We start from the raw sequence: 20,452 nt of genomic DNA on the forward strand, positions 1-20,452 counted from the left end.
GAAATAACTTGATACTACATTAGGGAATACCATCACGATGCGAAGCATTTTTACAATGTAAAACATGCACAACGTTGTCGCACTCAAAATCTTCACAACGTAGAAAACACCTTCACGTTGTAGAAGACACCTTCACGTTGTTGAAAACATCTTCACAACGTAGAAAACATCTTCACGTTGTAGAATACATCTTCACAACGTAGAAAACACCTTCACGTTGTAGAAAACATCTTCACAACGTAGAAAACATCTTCACGTTGTAGAATGCATCTTCACAACGTAGAAAACACCTTCACGTTGTAGAAAACATCTTCACAACGTAGAAAACATCTTCACGTTGTAGAATACATCTTCACAACGTAGAAAACACCTTCACGTTGTAGAAAACATCTTCACAACGTAGAAAATATCTTCACGTTGTAGAATGCATCTTCACAACGTAGAAAACATCTTCAATAAGTAAAAAAAAAAAAAAAAAAAAAAGGAATTGTCGACAAACATAATTCAACGTTGGTGTGAAATTCACGAAGGTCACAATAGAAATATGGATCATCGATAATAAGGTGAAACATTAATATAGCAAAAAATACAGAGATGGCAGCAAGCACTAACACCTAGTGGGATCTACGGGATGCAACAATCGTCCACTACATATGTTTACAATACTAGAAGATAATCTCCTACTCAACATGATTATAGCGGTGTTCATACGCTGTTAAATTACCGTAAAGCCAGAGTACAACAATACTCGGAAACTTTCCACAAAACATAAAACTCATAAACGAGTAGAGGTAGAGCTGGTCATGGGGGAGTGGGATCAGAAGTGCCCTGGCCGGAGTTAGCCCGCTCCTGCGCTTGGATCGAAGCAAGGGATTCTTCGAATATAGGAGGAGGCATTCCTTTAAACAGTGCTTGGCTCCGCATCACGGTGCGGTACTGTTCCTCCACTTCATCCAGTTTCCATTTTTTGTGCTCTCCCAACAAGCATTCCCGCAAGGCTTCCCATCGAGCTATGATAGCTGCTCCATTCAAGAAAAACTCAAGCTCATTCTTCAAAACGTCAACTCGTTTCCTGAGGACCGTGATCTCTTGCTGAAGCAGTTCCTTTTCCTTCAGTAAATCCAAACCTGAAGCCTGAAGATCGAGTATGGTCTGATCAAGTTCTTGCACTTTCGCTTCAAGACTAGAAATTTCATTGCTTTTCGCAGCAATGGTCTTGTGAGCAAAATCGGTTCTTGACTTCTCATTGTCCAGCTCACGCCTCAGATTCTCATTGATTTGGTGTTCAGAAGATAACTTCTTATCGACGAGATGGAAAGAAGACATTGCCTGGGTCCACAAAAAAGAGAAGAAACAAAACACGTAGTGAGTAGCATTACAAGTCAAAAGCTAAAGCAAAATTGCAAGTTCTGTTATAAACACTTGTTGAAAAGAAGCATGTGTAAAAGAAGGGAAACGTTTGGAGAACTTTGCTGCAATGGCAAAACATGTCAGTAATGAGTATACCTTGAGGAGATCAGTATAGACGCTATCAATGGTGGAGTTGGTCCCAATGTCGACCAGAGATTCAAAGTTATGAGTGAGAATCTTGCATCTCAATTCCTCGGCAGCCATAGAAGTAGTGGAGCTGGAGACTAACTCAGAGGAAGGAGATAGGACCGCAACAGTCTGAACAGTCCTAAGCCGCCTCGCCTCTGACGAATTTGTGGTGTCGTCACGAGTCTTACGCTTGTGCGTGGAAAGATCACCCAGAAACTGCACTTCATCTCCGGATGAGGAGGGATTAGCCTCTGCTAATTTCCCAGAAGCAGCCATGAACTTTGCAAAAGCATCTGATGTGGAGCTCCGCTGACCATGGGACATGTTGAAACCTGCAGACAAGAAGCAACATGATACGTTAAGAAACGGGTGTGTCTACAAGCTCACATGGCAAGGGAGACATAAACTGGAAAAAGAAAATGAAGTCAAGTGATGCTTTCTAACCCCAAATAGAACTGTTCTCTAAAGCAAACTTGCTGGTAAGAAACTCCACAGAACGATAAAGCAACGGATGTTTTACCACTTCAAGAGCTCCATCCCTAAATGCTAGATTTGCTTTGGAACTGACACCTGCAACAAACCAAGAAGTAGGGAAACCCGGATTATCACCCACTTTCATAAAGACATATCTTTCTCGCCATCCTTCTTCAAGCGTTCTCCTGGAATATCCCTCAAAGTCAACAGCTAAAGGTGGATGATTCCTCGTATGTAGAGAGTATCTTCCAGGGTCGGTGTCAATTTTCAAAAGGAAATACGCGCACAAGACCTCTTCTACTCCTATGGTAATGGACTCCAACTCCCCAAAAGTTTGAATGGCGGTCAGCAATCTCCAGGCTGATGGGTAGAGCTGGCCAGGAGAAATTGCAAAGCGCTTAGCCACTTTTGCAATAAGGGATAGAATTACTGTTCGTTAAAGATTACGAGAACAAGCCTACCAAAAACAGTTACGCTCATATGCCTAGAATTACCTTTTTCATATGAACAAAGATATTCATCAAGAGCACAAAATAAAAAGCTCAACGATAGTCAAAAGTTGTGATGAAAATTTGCAAATTGATATGTATACTATAAGCTTTTGGAGAGAAAAGACTAAGATTATCGTAAAAATGCTTAACATTAGAGAACAAATATATATGGTTAAACCAAGGAACGAAACCTCCTAACAAGACCAACCTTCTGTCGAGGAGGTGCATCACCCAAACCCGTTCTGACACTACCATTGTGTTGATGATTACCCCTTCTTCTTCCATGAGAAAGCTCCACTAGATCGAATTCATAGCCACTCGGGACAATCTTCTTCGAAACATGATGGCAAGAAAATATCGAGACTACAAATATGGGGAGACGAAATATATTTGAGCCCCTCTGTGTTATTTAGAAGGTTTGCTGCATGATTCAGTTTAAGAATTCTTTTTTTAAGAGGAGGTAATTTAGATTACCTTAATTTGGTGAATCCATGTATACTTGCTTGCTAGACAAGCAATCGCAAGGTCAAGGTACCACAACACAATCATTCTTCGAACCCTGGAACGTGTGAGACTCACTCCCTGTGGTAGCCCAGGAACCACTTTGATAGGCCGGGTTTGGTGACATTTTGTTGTGCTTACACCACCCTTAAAAGTCGCCGTCGGTTGAGTTTTGTCCAACTGTTATGGTTTGCATGTTTGCTTCTGTGATTAGTATGCTATATAATATATGTACGTTTGTGAACTTGCAGCTAAAGGATTGTTTGAGCAAAATTAATCGATTCGTTCAAAGACTACGGAAACAAGAAACAGATGTTGAATAGTTGCTTTTATTAATCAAATATCGATCGCGAAGTACAAGAAATCAAGCGCAGTGAGTCAATCTATGAACTGAGTCGTGAGCCTTGTGGTTTCGTGAAGTATCTTGCTTTTGCTCTCCCTTTTGTGTCGTATCATGAAGACGTAGCTCCCCTTTTTATAGAGAAACCTTGTCAACCCTAATCCTTATAGGACTTGGATTCGTGTAACCGCCTCTTTATGAGATAAGGTCGTTTTCCAATATTCCCTGATGAGATCAACTTCGAATATTCTCTTGATGAGATCAACTTCGAATATTCTCTTGATGATGTCATTTCGTCAAAGGAACGCAGTCGGTGTCAAGGTCCAGTTACGGCCCGTATTGACTCAATGCTTGCCGTTACGGCCCATATCAATATAGTCTTCTAGAGAATACATAATTCTCCATTATTTATAGAATATATCACAATTATAATAGAATTTATCTATTATAATTTTTATGATCAAAATTATGCCCAACAGTTTGCCCCCCATTCTCTTTTTTTTAATAAGAATTTAGAGAGTAGTGTAGACAGATGATATTATTTTAATAAATCCATAGGTATAAATAATAATTTACCAAAGCATATGACACATTACCTTGAGTCTGGCGTAGACTTCTTAACGCAAATGGACTTGTACTCTCGCTTTATCTTGTGGCCCATTACGAGATAACACTGGCCCATAAGCAGCACTATAGACCCATTTCTTTTTGCTGTCGTCTTTCTCACTTGCCACTGTTTGTGAACCCTAAGCCATTTGCGGCTGTGTTTTTTTGTTGCTCGAAGAAACTTTTCTCAGATCCCATTGACTATTTTCTTGAATAATCTTGGGTAAGTCGATTTTTCCTGCTCCTTAACAAGAATTTTCTATTCCTTCCATTTGTGTAGACCATTGATTATTTTTTCTGATTTATCATTTCACCTTCCCCAGTGGCAATCGGTTTCAGTTTTCCTCATAGTCTCTTTCCCCTTGACAATCTTCAGGTAAACTCTCAATCCCTCTCTATAACTTCCCTATGGGTACCCGGCCGTAGCCAGTTTCTAAGGTGACTGTTCACCGTGAATGGGTGACTACCGTGACATTGTAGCTGGCTTATCCTCCGTTGGTGACAGAGTGAAAGTGCATCGTAGGTCGAGTTCGAGTGTGGATTCTAGCATGTCTCTTAGAAATGTGTCATTAGAGGTGAAGCTCTTGCAGAACAACCCACCTTCAGTCTTCAAAGAGGATGACGTTCTTAAGCTGAAGACGACTTACAACTTACCATCGTCTGTGAACTTGAGGCTTCCTCTTCCCTCAGAACGAGCAGCGGATGCAAAGCATGGTGAGGTCGTTGTTTACGAGCTGTATTTTGCGGCAGGCTTGCGGGAGGTGATTCCATCCCTTATTGCAAAAGTGGCTAAGCGCTTTGCAATTTCTCCTGGCCAGCTCTACCCATCAGCCTGGAGATTGCTGACCGCCATTCAAACTTTTGGGGAGTTGGAGTCCATTACCATAGGAGTAGAAGAGGTCTTGTGCGCGTATTTCCTTTTGAAAATTGACACCGACCTGGAAGATACTCTCTACATACGAGGAATCATCCACCTTTAGCTGTTGACTTTGAGGGACATTCCAGGAGAACGCTTGAAGAAGGATGGCGAGAAAGATATGTCTTTATGAAAGTGGGTGATAATCCGGGTTTCCCTACTTCTTGGTTTGTTGCAGGTGTCAGTTCCAAAGCAAATCTAGCATTTAGGGATGGAGCTCTTGAAGTGGTAAAACATCCGTTGCTTTATCGTTCTGTGGAGTTTCTTACCAGCAAGTTTGCTTTAGAGAACAGTTCTATCTGGGGTTAGAAAGCATCACTTGACTTCATTTTCTTTTTCCAGTTTATGTCTCCCTTGCCATGTGAGCTTGTAGACACACCCGTTTCTTAACGTATCATGTTGCTTCTTCTCTGCAGGTTTCAACATGTCCCATGGTCAGCGGAGCTCCACATCAGATGCTTTTGCAAAGTTCATGGCTGCTTCTGGGAAATTAGCAGAGGCTAATCCCTCCTCATCCGGAGATGAAGTGCAGTTTCTGGGTGATCTTTCCACGCACAAGCGTAAGACTCGTGACGACACCACAAATTCGTCAGAGGCGAGGCGGCTTAGGACTGTTCAGACTGTTGCGGTCCTATCTCCTTCCTCTGAGTTAGTCTCCAGCTCCACTACTTCTATGGCTGCCGAGGAATTGAGATGCAAGATTCTCACTCATAACTTTGAATCTCTGGTCGACATTGGGACCAACTCCACCATTGATAGCGTCTATACTGATCTCCTCAAGGTATACTCATTACTGACATGTTTTGCCATTGCAGCAAAGTTCTCCAAACGTTTCCCTTCTTTTACACATGCTTCTTTTCAACAAGTGTTTATAACAGAACTTGCAATTTTGCTTTAGCTTTTGACTTGTAATGCTACTCACTACGTGTTTTGTTTCTTCTCTTTTTTGTGGACCCAGGCAATGTCTTCTTTCCATCTCGTCGATAAGAAGTTATCTTCTGAACACCAAATCAATGAGAATCTGAGGCGTGAGCTGGACAATGAGAAGTCAAGAACCGATTTTGCTCACAAGACCATTGCTGCGAAAAGCAATGAAATTTCTAGTCTTGAAGCGAAAGTGCAAGAACTTGATCAGACCATACTCGATCTTCAGGCTTCAGGTTTGGATTTACTGAAGGAAAAGGAACTGCTTCAGCAAGAGATCACGGTCCTCAGGAAACGAGTTGACGTTTTGAAGAATGAGCTTGAGTTTTTCTTGAATGGAGCAGCTATCATAGCTCGATGGGAAGCCTTGCGGGAATGCTTGTTGGGAGAGCACAAAAAATGGAAACTGGATGAAGTGGAGGAACAGTACCGCACCGTGATGCGGAGCCAAGCACTGTTTAAAGGAATGCCTCCTCCTATATTCGAAGAATCCCTTGCTTCGATCCAAGCGCAGGAGCGGGCTAACTCCGGCCAGGGCACTTCTGATCCCACTCCCCCATGACCAGCTCTACCTCTACTCGTTTATGAGTTTTATGTTTTGTGGAAAGTTTCCGAGTATTGTTGTACTCTGGCTTTACGGTAATTTAACAGCGTATGAACACCGCTATAATCATGTTGAGTAGGAGATTATCTTCTAGTATTGTAAACATATGTAGTGGACGATTGTTGCATCCCGTAGATCCCACTAGGTGTTAGTGCTTGCTGCCATCTCTGTATTTTTTGCTATATTAATGTTTCACCTTATTATCGATGATCCATATTTCTATTGTGACCTTCGTGAATTTCACACCAACGTTGAATTACGTTTGTCGACAATTCCTTTTTTTTTTTTTTTTTTTTTTTTTTACTTAGTGAAGATGTTTTCTACGTTGTGAAGATGCATTCTACAACGTGAAGATGTTTTCTACGTTGTGAAGATGTTTTCTACAACGTGAAGGTGTTTTCTACGTTGTGAAGATGTGTTCTACAACGTGAAGATGTTTTCTACGTTGTGAAGATGTTTTCTACAACGTGAAGGTGTTTTCTACGTTGTGAAGATGCATTCTACAACGTGAAGATGTTTTCTACGTTGTGAAGATGTTTTCTACAACGTGAAGGTGTTTTCTACGTTGTGAAGATGTATTCTACAACGTGAAGATGTTTTCTACGTTGTGAAGATGTTTTCAACAACGTGAAGGTGTCTTCTACAACGTGAAGGTGTTTTCTACGTTATGAAGATTTTGAGTGCGACAACGTTGTGCATGTTTTACATTGTAAAAATGCTTCGCATCATGATGGTATTCCCTAATGTAGTATCAAGTTATTTCTCTTTGTAAGCAAGTATTTTGCTGTCAAGTATATCACCTCGTACCCAACCATTAGGTGGACGCTGAATTTGTTAAATTCCTACAACGATGTCTCGTTAATATGTAATTGCAGCGAGTGTTTCGCGTTTAGATGACTACACCAAAAATAAATATGTCGTGCAGCTTGCTGCTTGATCTTTTGTAGAGAGCCTATTGTTCACGTGTTCATGGATCAACGGTTTCAATACGTTAAACAATCACATGGACGTGTCCTATGCTCTCAAATATGTCACGTAGACGAAAAATCAAGTTTTATTAAAACCATTGTCTATAACTTGAGACATGTAGTGAAAATCCTCGGGAAAATCAAAGAACACCAAAAATAAATGGTGAAAAACCAAAAAACAAAAGCACTAAAAGTAGTATTTCTTCAGATGCAGGGCATTCCAGCTGTTAGGAAGATTTTTTCCTTCATGGTTTTGCAGCTTATAGGCTCCTGACCCACGAACTTCGATGACCTTGTAAGGACCTTCCCAAATGGGACCGAGTTTCCCAGCTCCTTGTTCCATTGTATTTTGAAAAGTACGTCGCAAGACCCAGTCTCCTACCTGAAACGTCCGTGTGCGCACATTTTTGTTGTAGCTCCTAGCCACTTCCTGTTGATAGCACCAATTGGTTATTTTCGCTGTCTCTCGTTTCTCGTCTAGTAGATCAAGTTCGAGACACATCAGCTTCTCGTTCTCCTGCAAGTTAGGGTGTTCGGTTCGTGCCGTTTTTACGCCTACTTCACAGGGTATTACCGCTTCCATTCCATACACGAGTGAAAACGGTGTTTCACCGGTCGATGATTTAGTAGTGGTACGATAAGCCCACAACACGCCTGGAAGCTCTTCTACCCAATTTCCTTTAGACTTCTCTAGGCGTTTCTTTAGTAGTTTGACAATTGTTTTGTTTGACGATTCTGCTTGACCATTAGACTGCAGGTGCCTTGGTGTTGCGAAGCTTAATTTTATGCCCCAATTGTCGCAGAAATCTTTAAACTTGTTACATGCAAATTGGGGTCCGTTGTCAGTGACAATCTCATGAGGTACCCCAAATTTGCATATAACATTCTTCCATATAAAGCTACTGATTTCTTGCGCTCTGACTTGGCTGAACACCTCTACTTCCACCCACTTTGTAAAGTAGTCAGTCACAGCCAGTAGGAAAACTTTCTGAGCTGGCGCTGTTGGTAATTTTCCGACTATATCCATGCCCCACTTCATGAATGGCCATGGAGAACTGATTGTCTTTAAATTTTCTGGTGGCAGTCTTGAGACATTTGCAAACCTTTGACATTTGTCACAGTGACGAACGAATCGTACAGCATCCTCGTTCATCGTCGTCCAGTAGTATCCGGCCCTCTTGGCTCTTAGCACTAGATTTCGCGCGCCAGAGTGATTTCCACATTCTCCTAAATGTAGCTCGGCCAAGACTAATTGAGCTTCACTCGCCGTAATACACTTCAAATAAGGTCCAGAGAATGATCTACGATATAATTGTCCTCCATTGAGAATATATCGTGCAGCTTGCTGCTTGATCTTTCTACATTCAGCGCGATCCAGTGGCAACACGCCGTCTCGAAGATAGTTGAGTATTGACGTCATCCAACTCGATGTTTCGCTTGTCGTCACGACGCAAGACTCTTGCTTTTCTATGTCTTTTTTAGTCGTTGGCCACTGTAGAATCAGTAGGGGTACATTAACTGAAGTGTCAGTTTTGAGTGCGGATCCAAGGTTAGCGAGTGCATCTGCATGATTGTTCTCTTCTCTCGGAATTTGACTAATCTTGCAGCTACCAAACGCTTTGATAAGCTCCTTCACTACACTGAAGTATCTAGCCATACTAGAATCCTTGGCTTGGTAATCCCCTTGGGTTTGATTGACGACTAACTGCGAGTCGCTAAACACTTCTAAGTTTTGAGCTCCGAGTTCTCGAGCCAACGTTAGTCCTGCTATCAGTGCCTCATATTCTGCTTCATTGTTAGTAGCCCGGAAGTTGCATCTGACTGCTCTCGAAGCTGTATCGCCTGTTGGAGACATGAGAACTAGGCCGAGACCAGTTCCTCTAATGTTGCTAGAACCATCGACATAGAGCTTCCATTCCCCGTTTCTTGTCCCATCCAGAAGCGTTTTTACCTCTTCTATCACTTCTCGGACCATGCTTGGTGCGAATTCAGCAACAAAATCAGCTAATGCTTGCGATTTTGTGGCTGTGGTCGGTCTATAAATGACGTCATACTCTCCAAGTTCGACTGCCCACTTAGCCAATCTCCCTGACACCTTTGGTTTGTGGAGCACCGCTTTTATAGGAGACGAAGTTACTAGCACGATAGGATGGGCTTGGAAGTAAGGACGCAGCTTCCTTGCCGCTGTTATCAATGCAAGCGCTAGTTTTTCTAGGTGGCTGTATCTTGTTTCGGCTTCTAAGAGAGACTTGCTCACATAGTACACCGGATATTGTTTGCTCCCTTCCTCGCGTACGAGGACTCCACTGACGGCATGTTCTGATACAGCAAGATACAGTAACAACACTTCTCCATCTTTGGCCTTTGACAAAACTGGAGGTGTCGTGAGGTACTCCTTCAAATGCTTTAGTGCTTCCTCACACTTGTCGTCCCATATAAAGTCTTTTGGCTTCGGCTTTCTTAAGGCAGCAAAGAACGGGTGAGATCTATCAGAAAGTCTCGAGATAAATCTGCTGAGAGCAGCCATCCTTCCAGTGAGCTTCTGCACGTCTTTCACGTTTCTTGGAGGAGTAATGCCCTGGATTGCTCTGATTTGGTCTGGATTAGCTTCTATTCCTCGGAACGTGACAATGTACCCAAGGAACTTGCCTGAACTAACACCAAACGAACACTTTGAAGGGTTTAGCTTCATGTTGTATTTGCGCAGTGTAGTGAAGGCTTGATGTAGATGTACTATGTGGTCCTCTGCCACCAACGACTTTACCAGCATATCGTCGATATAAACCTCCATAGTTTGACCGATTTGGCTAGAAAACATCATGTTCACTAGTCTTTGGTAAGTGGAGCCAGCGTTCTTTAAACCGAACGGCATCACTTTGTAGCAGTATATGCCTCGTGTAGTCATGAATGTCGTCTTCTCTTGGTCGTATGGAGGCATTAGAATCTGATTGTAGCCGCTAAAGGCATCCATGAAGCTCATCAGTTGGTGTCCAGCGGTAGCGTCTACGAGCTTGTCGATGTGAGGTAACGGGAATGGGTCTTTAGGACATGCCTTGTTTAGATCGGTGAAATCTATACAGACCCGCCACTTCCCGTTTTTCTTTCGAACGACCACCACATTGGCTAGTCAATCCGGATACTTCACTTCACGTATGAACCCAGCATCCAAGAGATTTTGGACCTCTTTGTTAATTATCGAGTCGCGTTCAGGTGCAAACTTCCTTCGTTTTTGCCTGACTGGTTGATGATCTGGATCTACTTCAAGTTGATGCATTATGACATCTGGATCAATTCCAGGCATGTCCGCGTGAGTCCAAGCAAAACAGTCAGCGTTTGATCTAAGGAAATCGACAAGCCTCTTCCGTATATCGGTTGGGAGTTTCGAACCCACATTTACCCGTTTGTCGGGATGACCTTCGAGTAACGACACCTCATCTAGTTGTTCCACCTCTGGTTCTTCGCCATGAGGTACCAGCGGTGGCTTCTGTAATTGCTATAATTGTTGACCCTTTCCCTTCAAGGTAGTTTGGTAGCATGAATGTGAGCTTTCTTGTTCACCTAATATCTCTTTCACTCCCCATGGGGTGGGAAACTTGATAGTTTGGTGTAGGGTTGATGGAACAGCACCCATGTCGCGAATCCAAGGGCGTCCCATGATAGCATTGTACGCCGAAGCACAATCCACTACCAAAAATTTTGTGTGTTTGTTAACTCCCTCAGCATATACCGGAAGTGTCACTTCACCAATACTCTGTTTGACCTCACCGCTGAACCCTACTAAAGGGATAGATTTTCGTGTCAATCCTCCTTCATCAAGACCCAACTCTTTGTATGCTTGCATATAAAGGATGTTTGTTGAGCTTCCATTGTCGATTAATATTCTCTTCATCAAAGAGTTAGCCACTGTCATTTGTACGACTAACGCATCGTGATGCAGAGTTGGTACGCTGCTTTTATCAGTCGTAAAAGTTATGCTGTATGACGGTGTGTCGCCTTGTGTAGCGTGTCCTTTATTTTGAGAGTTCCTGACAGCTCTGGTATTTCTTTTTGCATCTGAGTGAGTTATTCCACTTATCTCTGATCCTCCAGAGATAACGTTAATGACTCGATCATGTTTTGGGGGTGAAGCCGGACCATCGGTAATTGCTTTTTGCTTATTGTTTTCGCCTTCCATGCGGTTGCGGGTTTTGTCAGATAAGTATTCTCTCAAATATCCTTTTTTCAACAGCTCATTCACTTCCATCCTCAATGAGATGCAATCTTCTGTCATGTGGCCGTGATCATTGTGGAACTCACACCACCTTGAGGTGTTACGCTTGTTGTCAGGTGCCTTCATCTTTGGAGGCCATCTCACGTTTTCACCCATCTCCTTCAGTACACTGACTAAATGTGCGTGCGAGATTGAAAGGTTACTGATATCTGGCCATGTTGATGATCTAGGTTTGACGTCGTCTGCTCCACTCAATGGTCGATGCGTGTTCTTTCTTCCACTCTTTGTGTTCTCGTCCTTAGGTCTTTGGTAAGGTTTGTCGTCTCTACTCGACCTCTCGTTTCTCACCACACGTGAATCAGATCGTGGTGAACGTCGCTGGCGATAAGCCGAGTCTTCCTCCCACTTTATCTGCGCCCATGCGCGTGAAAGCACGTCTTCCATCGTTCTGCACTGATACTTCGTAAGCTCCTTGTACAAGTCACCGTCTGGAAGCAAGCCTCTTTTAAATGCGGAGATGGCGGTTGACGTGTTGCAACTGGGTATCGATACTTTTTCCTTGTTGAAGCGTCCCACATAGGCACGCAACGACTCGTCTCTCTTTTGTCGTACCTCGTAAAGGTCATCCGCTGTCTTCTCCAGGTTCCTGCTGCTTGCGAATTGCTCAACGAAGAGATCTGTCAATGATGCAAACGAGTTGATCGAGCCGTTTGGCAGGTTGATAAACCACTGAAGTGCTGCGCCCGTTAGGCTTGAGCCAAAACCCTTGCACATAGTAGCTTCCCTGCACTCTTTTTGGATGGCCGTCGTGAACATTTGTTGCTTGTATTGTGCTATATGGTCATCCGGGTCGGCTATTCCATCATACATCTTCATTGTTGGTAACGTGAATTTTCTCGGCATCTCCGTGAGTGCAATTTCATCAGAAAAAGGTGTATCAGCATACGAGTGCAAGTTGCTTTTTCGAATTGGTGGAGCCACTCCTGGCAGTCGTCCGATCATGGCTTCTACTGCACCCAAACGCTTTGTAAGCATAGCTTCCAAGTAGGCGGCTTCAGCTGACATGGTGTGTGGTTCATGTTCGACTCCTGTAACGTGCGGTATGTTAACGGTTCGTTGTTGATCCGTGTTGTCTTCTCGGACAAGGTTCTCGCGAGTTTGCCTTATATTAGGATTTTGTCCGTTATTCTCCTCCCGTGGAGTCTCTAGTCGTCCGTCTTCAGTCGCGGTCGTTGTTCGGGTAGCTGCAGGAGTTGAGTTAAGGTCTTGCATCCGATTGACGTGCACGCCACGAAATCTAGAGCTTGCTTCGGTAAAAGCTCTCCCTGCTGTCGCCAGCGAAGCGTTCTCCTCCCGTAGCCTAGCGTTATCGGCCTCGATTTGCGTCAGCTTCTGCACCGTCTCGTTCATCTTGGCAGTCAGGGCTTCCAGCTGAGCGGCGACAGATGCTTCGACATTGGTCGTATCACTTCTGTTTCCTGTCATCTCACGTAGATTACTTTTCCCCTCCTTCTAGCGCCAATTGTTTGAGCAAAATTAATCGATTCGTTCAAAGACTACGAAAACAAGAAACAGATGTTGAATAGTTGCTTTTATTAATCAAATATCGATCGCGAAGTACAAGAAATCAAGCGCAGTGAGTCAATCTATGAACTGAGTCGTGAGCCTTGTGGTTTCGTGAAGTATCTTGCTTTTCTATGTCTTTTTTAGTCGCTGGCCACTGTAGAATCAGTAGCGGTACATTAACTGAAGTGTCAGTTTTGAGTGCGGATCCAAGGTTAGCGAGTGCATCTGCATGATTGTTCTCTTCTCTCGGAATTTGACTAATCTTGCAGCTACCAAACGCTTTGATAAGCTCCTTCACTACACTCAAGTATCTAGCCATACTAGAATCCTTGGCTTGGTAATCCCCTTGGGTTTGATTGACGACTAACTGCGAGTCGCTAAACACTTCTAAGTTTTGAGCTCCGAGTTCTCGAGCCAACGATAGTCCTGCTATCAGTGCCTCTAATTCTGCTTCATTGTTAGTAGCCCGGAAGTTGCATCTGACTGCTCTCGAAGCTGTATCGCCTGTTGGAGACATGAGAACTAGGCCGGGACCAGTTCCTCTAATGTTGCTAGAACCATCGACATAGAGCTTCCATTCCCCGTTTCTTGTCCCATCCAGAAGCGTTTTTACCTCTTCTATCACTTCTCGGACCATGCTTGGTGCGAATTCAGCAACAAAATCAGCTAATGCTTGCGATTTTGTGGCTGTGGTCGGTCTATAAATGACGTCATACTCTCCAAGTTCGACTGCCCACTTAGCCAATCTCCCTGACACCTTTGGTTTGTGGAGCACCACTTTTATAGGAGACGAAGTTACTAGCACGATAGGATGGGCTTGGAAGTAAGGACGCAGCTTCCTTGCCGCTGTTATCAATGCAAGCGCTAGTTTTTCTAGGTGGCTGTATCTTGTTTCGGCTTCTAAGAGAGACTTGCTCACATAGTACACCGGATATTGTTTGCTCCCTTCCTCGCGTACGAGGACTCCACTGACGGCATGTTCTGATACAGCAAGATACAGTAACAACACTTCTCCATCTTTGGCCTTTGACAAAACTGGAGGTGTCGTGAGGTACTCCTTCAAATGCTTTAGTGCTTCCTCACACTTGTCGTCCCATATAAAGTCTTTTGGCTTCGGCTTTCTTAAGGCAGCAAAGAACGGGTGAGATCTATCAGAAAGTCTCGAGATAAATCTGCTGAGAGCAGCCATCCTTCCAGTGAGCTTCTGCACGTCTTTCACGTTTCTTGGAGGAGTAATGCCCTGGATTGCTCTGATTTGGTCTGGATTAGCTTCTATTCCTCGGAACGTGACAATGTACCCAAGGAACTTGCCTGAACTAACACCAAACGAACACTTTGAAGGGTTTAGCTTCATGTTGTATTTGCGCAGTGTAGTGAAGGCTTGATGTAGATGTACTATGTGGTCCTCTGCCACCAACGACTTTACCAGCATATCGTTGATATAAACCTCCATAGTTTGACCGATTTGGCTAGCAAACATCATGTTCACTAGTCTTTGGTAAGTGGAGCCAGCGTTCTTTAAACCGAACGACATCACTTTGTAGCAGTATATGCCTCGTGTAGTCATGAATGTCGTCTTCTCTTGGTCGTCTGGAGGCATTAGAATCTGATTGTAGCCGCTAAAGGCATCCATGAAGCTCATCAGTTGGTGTCCAGCGGTAGCGTCTACGAGCTTGTCGATGTGAGGTAACGGGAATGGGTCTTTAGGACATGCCTTGTTTAGATCGGTGAAATCTATACAGACCCGCCACTTCCCGTTTTTCTTTCGAACGACCACCACATTGGCTAGTCAATCCGGATACTTCACTTCACGTATGAACCCAGCATCCAAGAGATTTTGGACCTCTTTGTTAATTATCGAGTCGCGTTCAGGTGCAAACTTCCTTCGTTTTTGCCTGACTGGTTGATGATCTGGATCTACTTCAAGTTGATGCATTATGACATCTGGATCAATTCCAGGCATGTCCGCGTGAGTCCAAGCAAAACAGTCAGCGTTTGATCTAAGGAAATCGACAAGCCTCTTCCGTATATCGGTTGGGAGTTTCGAACCCACATTTTCCCGTTTGTCGGGATGACCTTCGAGTAACGACACCTCATCTAGTTGTTCCACCTCTGGTTCTTCGCCATGAGGTACCAGCGGTGGCTTCTGTAATTGCTATAATTGTTGACCCTTTCCCTTCAAGGTAGTTTGGTAGCATGAATGTGAGCTTTCTTGTTCACCTAATATCTCTTTCACTCCCCATGGGGTGGGAAACTTGATAGTTTGGTGTAGGGTTGATGGAACAGCACCCATGTCGCGAATCCAAGGGCGTCCCATGATAGCATTGTACGCCGAAGCACAATCCACTACCAAAAATTTTGTGTGTTTGTTAACTCCCTCAGCATATACCGGAAGTGTCACTTCACCAATACTCTGTTTGACCTCACCGCTGAACCCTACTAAAGGGATAGATTTTCGTGTCAATCCTCCTTCATCAAGACCCAACTCTTTGTATGCTTGCATATAAAGGATGTTTGTTGAGCTTCCATTGTCGATTAATATTCTCTTCATCAAAGAGTTAGCCACTGTCATTTGTACGACTAACGCATCGTGATGCAGAGTTGGTACGCTGCTTTTATCAGTCGTAAAAGTTATGCTGTATGACGGTGTGTCGCCTTGTGTAGCGTGTCCTTTATTTTGAGAGTTCCTGACAGCTCTGGTATTTCTTTTTGCAGCTGAGTGAGTTATTCCACTTATCTCTGATCCTCCAGAGATAACGTTAATGACTCGATCATGTTTTGGGGGTGAAGCCGGACCATCGGTAATTGCTTTTTGTTTATTGTTTTCGCCTTCCAGGCGGTTGCGGGTTTTGTCAGATAAGTATTCTCTCAAATATCCTTTTTTCAACAGCTCATTCACTTCCATCCTCAATGAGCTGCAATCTTCTGTCATGTGGCCGTGATCATTATGGAACTCACACCACCTTGAGGTGTTACGCTTGTTGTCAGGTGCCTTCATCTTTGGAGGCCATCTCACGTTTTCACCCATCTCCTTCAGTACACCGACTAAATGTGCGTGCGAGATTGAAAGGTTACTGATATCTGGCCATGTTGATGATCTAGGTTTGACGTCGTCTGCTCCACTCAATGGTCGATGCGTGTTCTTTCTTCCACTCTTTGTGTTCTCGTCCTTAGGTCTTTGGTAAGGTTTTTCGTCTCTACTCGACCTCTCGTTTCTCACCACACGTGAATCAGATCGTGGTGAACGTCGCTGGCGATAAGCCGAGTCTTCCTCCCACTTTATCTGCGCCCATGCGCGTGAAAGCACGTCTTCCATCGTTCTGCACTGATACTTCGTAAGCTCCTTGTACAAGTCACCGTCTGGAAGCAAGCCTCTTTTAAATGCGGAGATGGCGGTTGACGTGTTGCAACTGGGTATCGATACTTTTTCCTTGTTGAAGCGTCCCACATAGGCACGCAACGACTCGTCTCTCTTTTGTCGTACCTCGTAAAGGTCATCCGCTGTCTTCTCCAGGTTCCTGCTGCTTGCGAATTGCTCAATGAAGAGATCTGTCAATGATGCAAACGAGTTGATCGAGCCGTTTGGCAGGTTGATAAACCACTGAAGTGCTGCGCCCGTTAGGCTTGAGCCAAAACCCTTGCACATAGTAGCTTCCCTGCACTCTTTTTGGATGGCCGTCGTGAACATTCGTTGCTTGTATTGTGCTATATGGTCATCGGGGTCGGCTGTTCCATCATACATCTTCATTGTTGGTAACGTGAATTTTCTCGGCATCTCCGTGAGTGCAATTTCATCAGAAAAAGGTGTATCGGCATACGAGTGCAAGTTGCTTTTTCGAATTGGTGGAGCCACTCCTGGCAGTCGTCCGATCATGGCTTTTACTGCACCCAAACGCTTTGTAAGCATAGCTTCCAAGTAGGCGGCTTCAGCTGACATGGTGTGTGGTTCATGTTTGACTCCTGTAACGTGCGGTATGTTAACGGTTCGTTGTTGATCCGTGTTGTCTTCTCGGACAAGGTTCTCGCGAGTTTGCCTTATATTAGGATTTTGTCCGTTATTCTCCTCCCATGGAGTCTCTAGTCGTCCGTCTTCAGTCGCGGTCGTTGTTCGGGTAGCTGCAGGAGTTGAGTTAAGGTCTTGCATCCGATTGACGTGCACGCCACAAAATCTAGAGCTTGCTTCGGTAAAAGCTCTCACTGCTATTGCCAGCAAAGCGTTCTCCTCCCGTAGCCTAGCGTTATCGGCCTCGATTTGCGTCAGCTTCTGCACCGTCTCGTTCATCTTGGCAGTCAGGGCTTCCAGCTGAGCGGCGACAGACGCTTCGACATTGGTCATATCACTTCTGTTTCCTGTCATCTCACGTAGATTACTTTTCCCCTCCTTCTAGCGCCAATTGTTTGGGCAAAAATAATCGATTTGTTTAGAGTCTACGGAAAACGAGATAGAAATAGTCGAATAGTATTTTTATTAATCAAATATCGATCGCAAAGTACAAGAAATCAAGCGCAGCGAGTAAATCTATGAACTAAGTCGTGCGTCTTGTGGTTTCGTGAAGTAACTTGCTTTTGCTCTCGATATTTGATTAATAAAAATACTATTCGACTATTTCTATCTCGTTTTCCGTAGACTCTAAACAAATCGATTATTTTTGCCCAAACAATTGGCGCTAGAAGGAGGGGAAAAGTAATCTACGTGAGATGACACGAAACAGAAGTGATATGACCAATGTCGAAGCGTCTGTCGCCAGAGGTTCGACCCCTCCTTCTAGCGCCAATTGTTTGAGAAAAATTAATCGATTCGTTCAAAGACTACCGAAACAAGAAATAGATGTTGAATAGTTGCTTTTATTAATCAAATATCGATCGCGAAGTACAAGAAATCAAGCGCAGTGAGTCAATCTATGAACTGAGTCGTGAGCCTTGTTGTTTCGTGAAGTATCTTGCTTTTGCTCTCCCTTTTGTCGTACCTCGTAAAGGTCATCCGTTGTCTTCTCCAGGTTCCTGCTGCTTGCGAATTGCTCAACGAAGAGATCTGTCAATGATGCAAACGAGTTGATCGAGCCGTTTGGCAGGTTGATAAACCACTGAAGTGCTGCGCCCGTTAGGCTTGAGCCAAAACCCTTGCACATAGTAGCTTCCCTGCACTCTTTTTGGATGGCCGTCGTGAACATTTGTTGCTTGTATTGTGCTATATGGTCATCCGGGTCGGCTATTCCATCATACATCGTCATTGTTGGTAACGTGAATTTTCTCGGCATCTCCGTGAGTGCAATTTCATCAGAAAAAGGTGTATCAGCATACGAGTGCAAGTTGCTTTTTCGAATTGGTGGAGCCACTCCTGGCAGTCGTCCGATCATGGCTTCTACTGCACCCAAACGCTTTGTAAGCATAGCTTCCAAGTAGGCGGCCTCAGCTGACATGGTGTGTGGTTCATGTTGGACTCCTGTAATGTGCGGTATGTTAACGGTTCGTTGTTGATCCGTGTTGTCTTCTCGGACAAGGTTCTCGCGAGTTTGCCTTATATTAGGATTTTGTCCGTTATTCTCCTCCCGTGGAGTCTCTAGTCGTCCGTCTTCAGTCGCGGTCGTTGTTCGGGTAGCTGCAGGAGTTGAGTTATTCCACTTATCTCTGATCCTCCAGAGATAACGTTAATGACTCGATCATGTTTTGGGGGTGAAGCCGGACCATCGGTAATTGCTTTTTGCTTATTGTTTTCGCCTTCCAGGCGGTTGCGGGTTTTGTCAGATAAGTATTCTCTCAAATATCCTTTTTTCAACAGCTCATTCACTTCCATCCTCAATGAGATGCAATCTTCTGTCTTGTGGCCGTGATCATTGTGGAACTCACACCACCTTGAGGTGTTACGCTTGTTGTCAGGTGCCTTCATCTTTGGAGGCCATCTCACGTTTTCACCCATCTCCTTCAGTACACCGACTAAATGTGCGTGCGAGATTGAAAGGTTACTGATATCTGGCCATGTTGATGATCTAGGTTTGACGTCGTCTGCTCCACTCAATGGTCGATGCGTGTTCTTTCTTCCACTCTTTGTGTTCTCGTCCTTAGGTCTTTGGTAAGGTTTGTCGTCTCTACTCGACCTCTCGTTTCTCACCACACGTGAATCAGATCGTGGTGAACGTCGCTGGCGATAAGCCGAGTCTTCCTCCCACTTTATCTGCGCCCATGCGCGTGAAAGCACGTCTTCCATCGTTCTGCACTGATACTTCGTAAGCTCCTTGTATAAGTCACCGTCTGGAAGCAAGCCTCTTTTAAATGCGGAGATGGCGGTTGACGTGTTGCAACTGGGTATCGATACTTTTTCCTTGTTGAAGCGTCCCACATAGGCACGCAACGACTCGTCTCTCTTTGGACGTATTTCGTAAAGATCATCAGTTGTTTTCTCTAGATTCCTGCTACTTGCGAATTGCTCCACAAAAAGATCTGTCAATTGCGCAAACGAATTTATTGAGTCGTTTGGCAAGTTGATTAACCATTAAAGTGTAGCCCCTGTAAGGCTTGAGCCAAATCCTTTGCACATGGTAGCTTTTTGATATTCCCTTTGAATGGCTGTCGTGAAAATTTGTTGCTTGTATTGTGCTATGTGGTTATCCGGGTCGGATGTTCCATCATACATCTTCATGGTTGGAAACTTAAATTTCCTTGGCATCTCGGTTAGTGCAATTTCATCAGAGAAAGGTGTATCAGCATACAAGTGAAAGTTGTTTTTCCGGATCGGTGGAGCCACTCCTGGTAGTCGTTCAATCATAGCTTCTACTACACCGAGACTTTTTGTGATTATAGCTTCCAAGTAAGTGGCTTCGGCTGACTTGGCATATGGTTCATTCCAGTTTCCTGTCACATGTGGTGTGTTGACAGTTCCTTGTTGATCCAAATTTTCTTCACGGGTAAGGTTTTCATGCGCCTGCCTTAGGTCAGGGTTTCCTCCGCCGTTCTCTTCCTCACGAAGAGCTTCCAGCCGTCCATCTTCCGTTGTGGGTGTTCGATTATTAGTTCTAGGCGTTGAGTTAAGGTTATGAATCTGACTCACTTGCACGCCACGAAATCTAGAGCTTGCTTCGGTAAAAACTCTCCCTGCTGTCACCAGCGAAGCGTTCTCCTCCCGTAGCCTAGCGTTATCGGCCTCGATCTGTGATAGCTTCTGCACTGTCTTGTTCAGCTTAGTAGTCAAGGTTTCAAGCTGAGCAGCGACATTCGCATCGATGTTAGCAGTATCACCTCCGTTTCTCGTCATCTCACGTAGTTTACTCTACCCCTCCTTCTAGCGCCAATTGGCGCCCACCGTGGGGCTAATTGTT

The 20,452-nt window shown here is 44.2% G+C and overlaps 3 protein-coding genes across 6 annotated transcripts; 1 reads left to right on the forward strand and 2 right to left on the reverse strand.

Moving 5' to 3' along the window:
* Positions 1 to 549: 549 nt before the first annotated feature.
* On the reverse strand, positions 550 to 2,759 carry LOC147920938 (uncharacterized). The gene is made up of 4 exons (XM_087501300.1): positions 2,696 to 2,759; positions 1,984 to 2,442; positions 1,507 to 1,871; positions 550 to 1,329 (listed from the first exon to the last, which is right to left on the reverse strand). The coding sequence occupies exons 1-4, from the start codon at positions 2,757 to 2,759 to the stop codon at positions 802 to 804; spliced, it is 1,416 nt and encodes a 471-aa protein (XP_087357426.1). The 3' UTR covers positions 550 to 801.
* A 1,296-nt stretch (positions 2,760 to 4,055) lies between these two features.
* Positions 4,056 to 6,609, forward strand: LOC104767158 (uncharacterized). Of its 4 annotated transcripts, none has more exons than XM_087502345.1 (5): positions 4,056 to 4,174; positions 4,275 to 4,327; positions 4,432 to 5,171; positions 5,284 to 5,648; positions 5,826 to 6,609. In XM_087502345.1, the coding sequence occupies exons 3-5, from the start codon at positions 4,997 to 4,999 to the stop codon at positions 6,351 to 6,353; spliced, it is 1,068 nt and encodes a 355-aa protein (XP_087358471.1). In that variant the 5' UTR covers positions 4,056 to 4,174; positions 4,275 to 4,327; positions 4,432 to 4,996; the 3' UTR covers positions 6,354 to 6,609. The 4 variants fall into 4 exon arrangements, with proteins under 4 accessions (XP_087358471.1, XP_019097110.2, XP_087358470.1 ...); XM_019241565.2 differs by having other exon boundaries at positions 5,046 to 5,171; XM_019241563.2 differs by having other exon boundaries at positions 4,062 to 4,174; positions 4,475 to 5,171.
* Positions 6,610 to 14,928: 8,319 nt separating this feature from the next.
* On the reverse strand, positions 14,929 to 17,496 carry LOC104768173 (uncharacterized). Its single transcript, XM_087501301.1, has 2 exons — positions 15,360 to 17,496; positions 14,929 to 15,257 (listed from the first exon to the last, which is right to left on the reverse strand). The coding sequence occupies exons 1-2, from the start codon at positions 17,494 to 17,496 to the stop codon at positions 14,929 to 14,931; spliced, it is 2,466 nt and encodes an 821-aa protein (XP_087357427.1).
* Between the last annotated feature and the right edge of the window lie 2,956 nt (positions 17,497 to 20,452).

This window comes from Camelina sativa, chromosome 19, assembly GCF_030686135.1.
Source record: "Camelina sativa cultivar CO46 ecotype springtype chromosome 19, ASM3068613v1".
Lineage (NCBI taxonomy): Eukaryota > Viridiplantae > Streptophyta > Magnoliopsida > Brassicales > Brassicaceae > Camelina > Camelina sativa.

Bases quoted from the DNA above. Each gene is read 5' to 3' on its own strand.
- LOC147920938 (XM_087501300.1), bottom strand. From the start codon at position 2,759: ATGGTAGTGTCAGAACGGGTTTGGGTGATGCACCTCCTCGACAGAAGG. The intron at 2,443-2,695 runs GTTTCGTTCCTT...TTTAACGAACAG, and splicing joins AAGGTTGGTCTTGTTAGGAG to TAATTCTATCCCTTATTGCA. The intron at 1,330-1,506 runs GTATACTCATTA...TTGTGGACCCAG, and splicing joins TCTATACTGATCTCCTCAAG to GCAATGTCTTCTTTCCATCT.
- LOC104767158 (XM_087502345.1), top strand. From the start codon at position 4,997: ATGAAAGTGGGTGATAATCCGGGTTTCCCTACTTCTTGGTTTGTTGCA. The intron at 5,172-5,283 runs GTTAGAAAGCAT...TCTTCTCTGCAG, and splicing joins AGAGAACAGTTCTATCTGGG to GTTTCAACATGTCCCATGGT. The intron at 5,649-5,825 runs GTATACTCATTA...TTGTGGACCCAG, and splicing joins TCTATACTGATCTCCTCAAG to GCAATGTCTTCTTTCCATCT.
- LOC104768173 (XM_087501301.1), bottom strand. From the start codon at position 17,496: ATGACAGGAAACAGAAGTGATATGACCAATGTCGAAGCGTCTGTCGCC. The intron at 15,258-15,359 runs GTGAACAAGAAA...CTCATGGCGAAG, and splicing joins GGGAGTGAAAGAGATATTAG to AACCAGAGGTGGAACAACTA.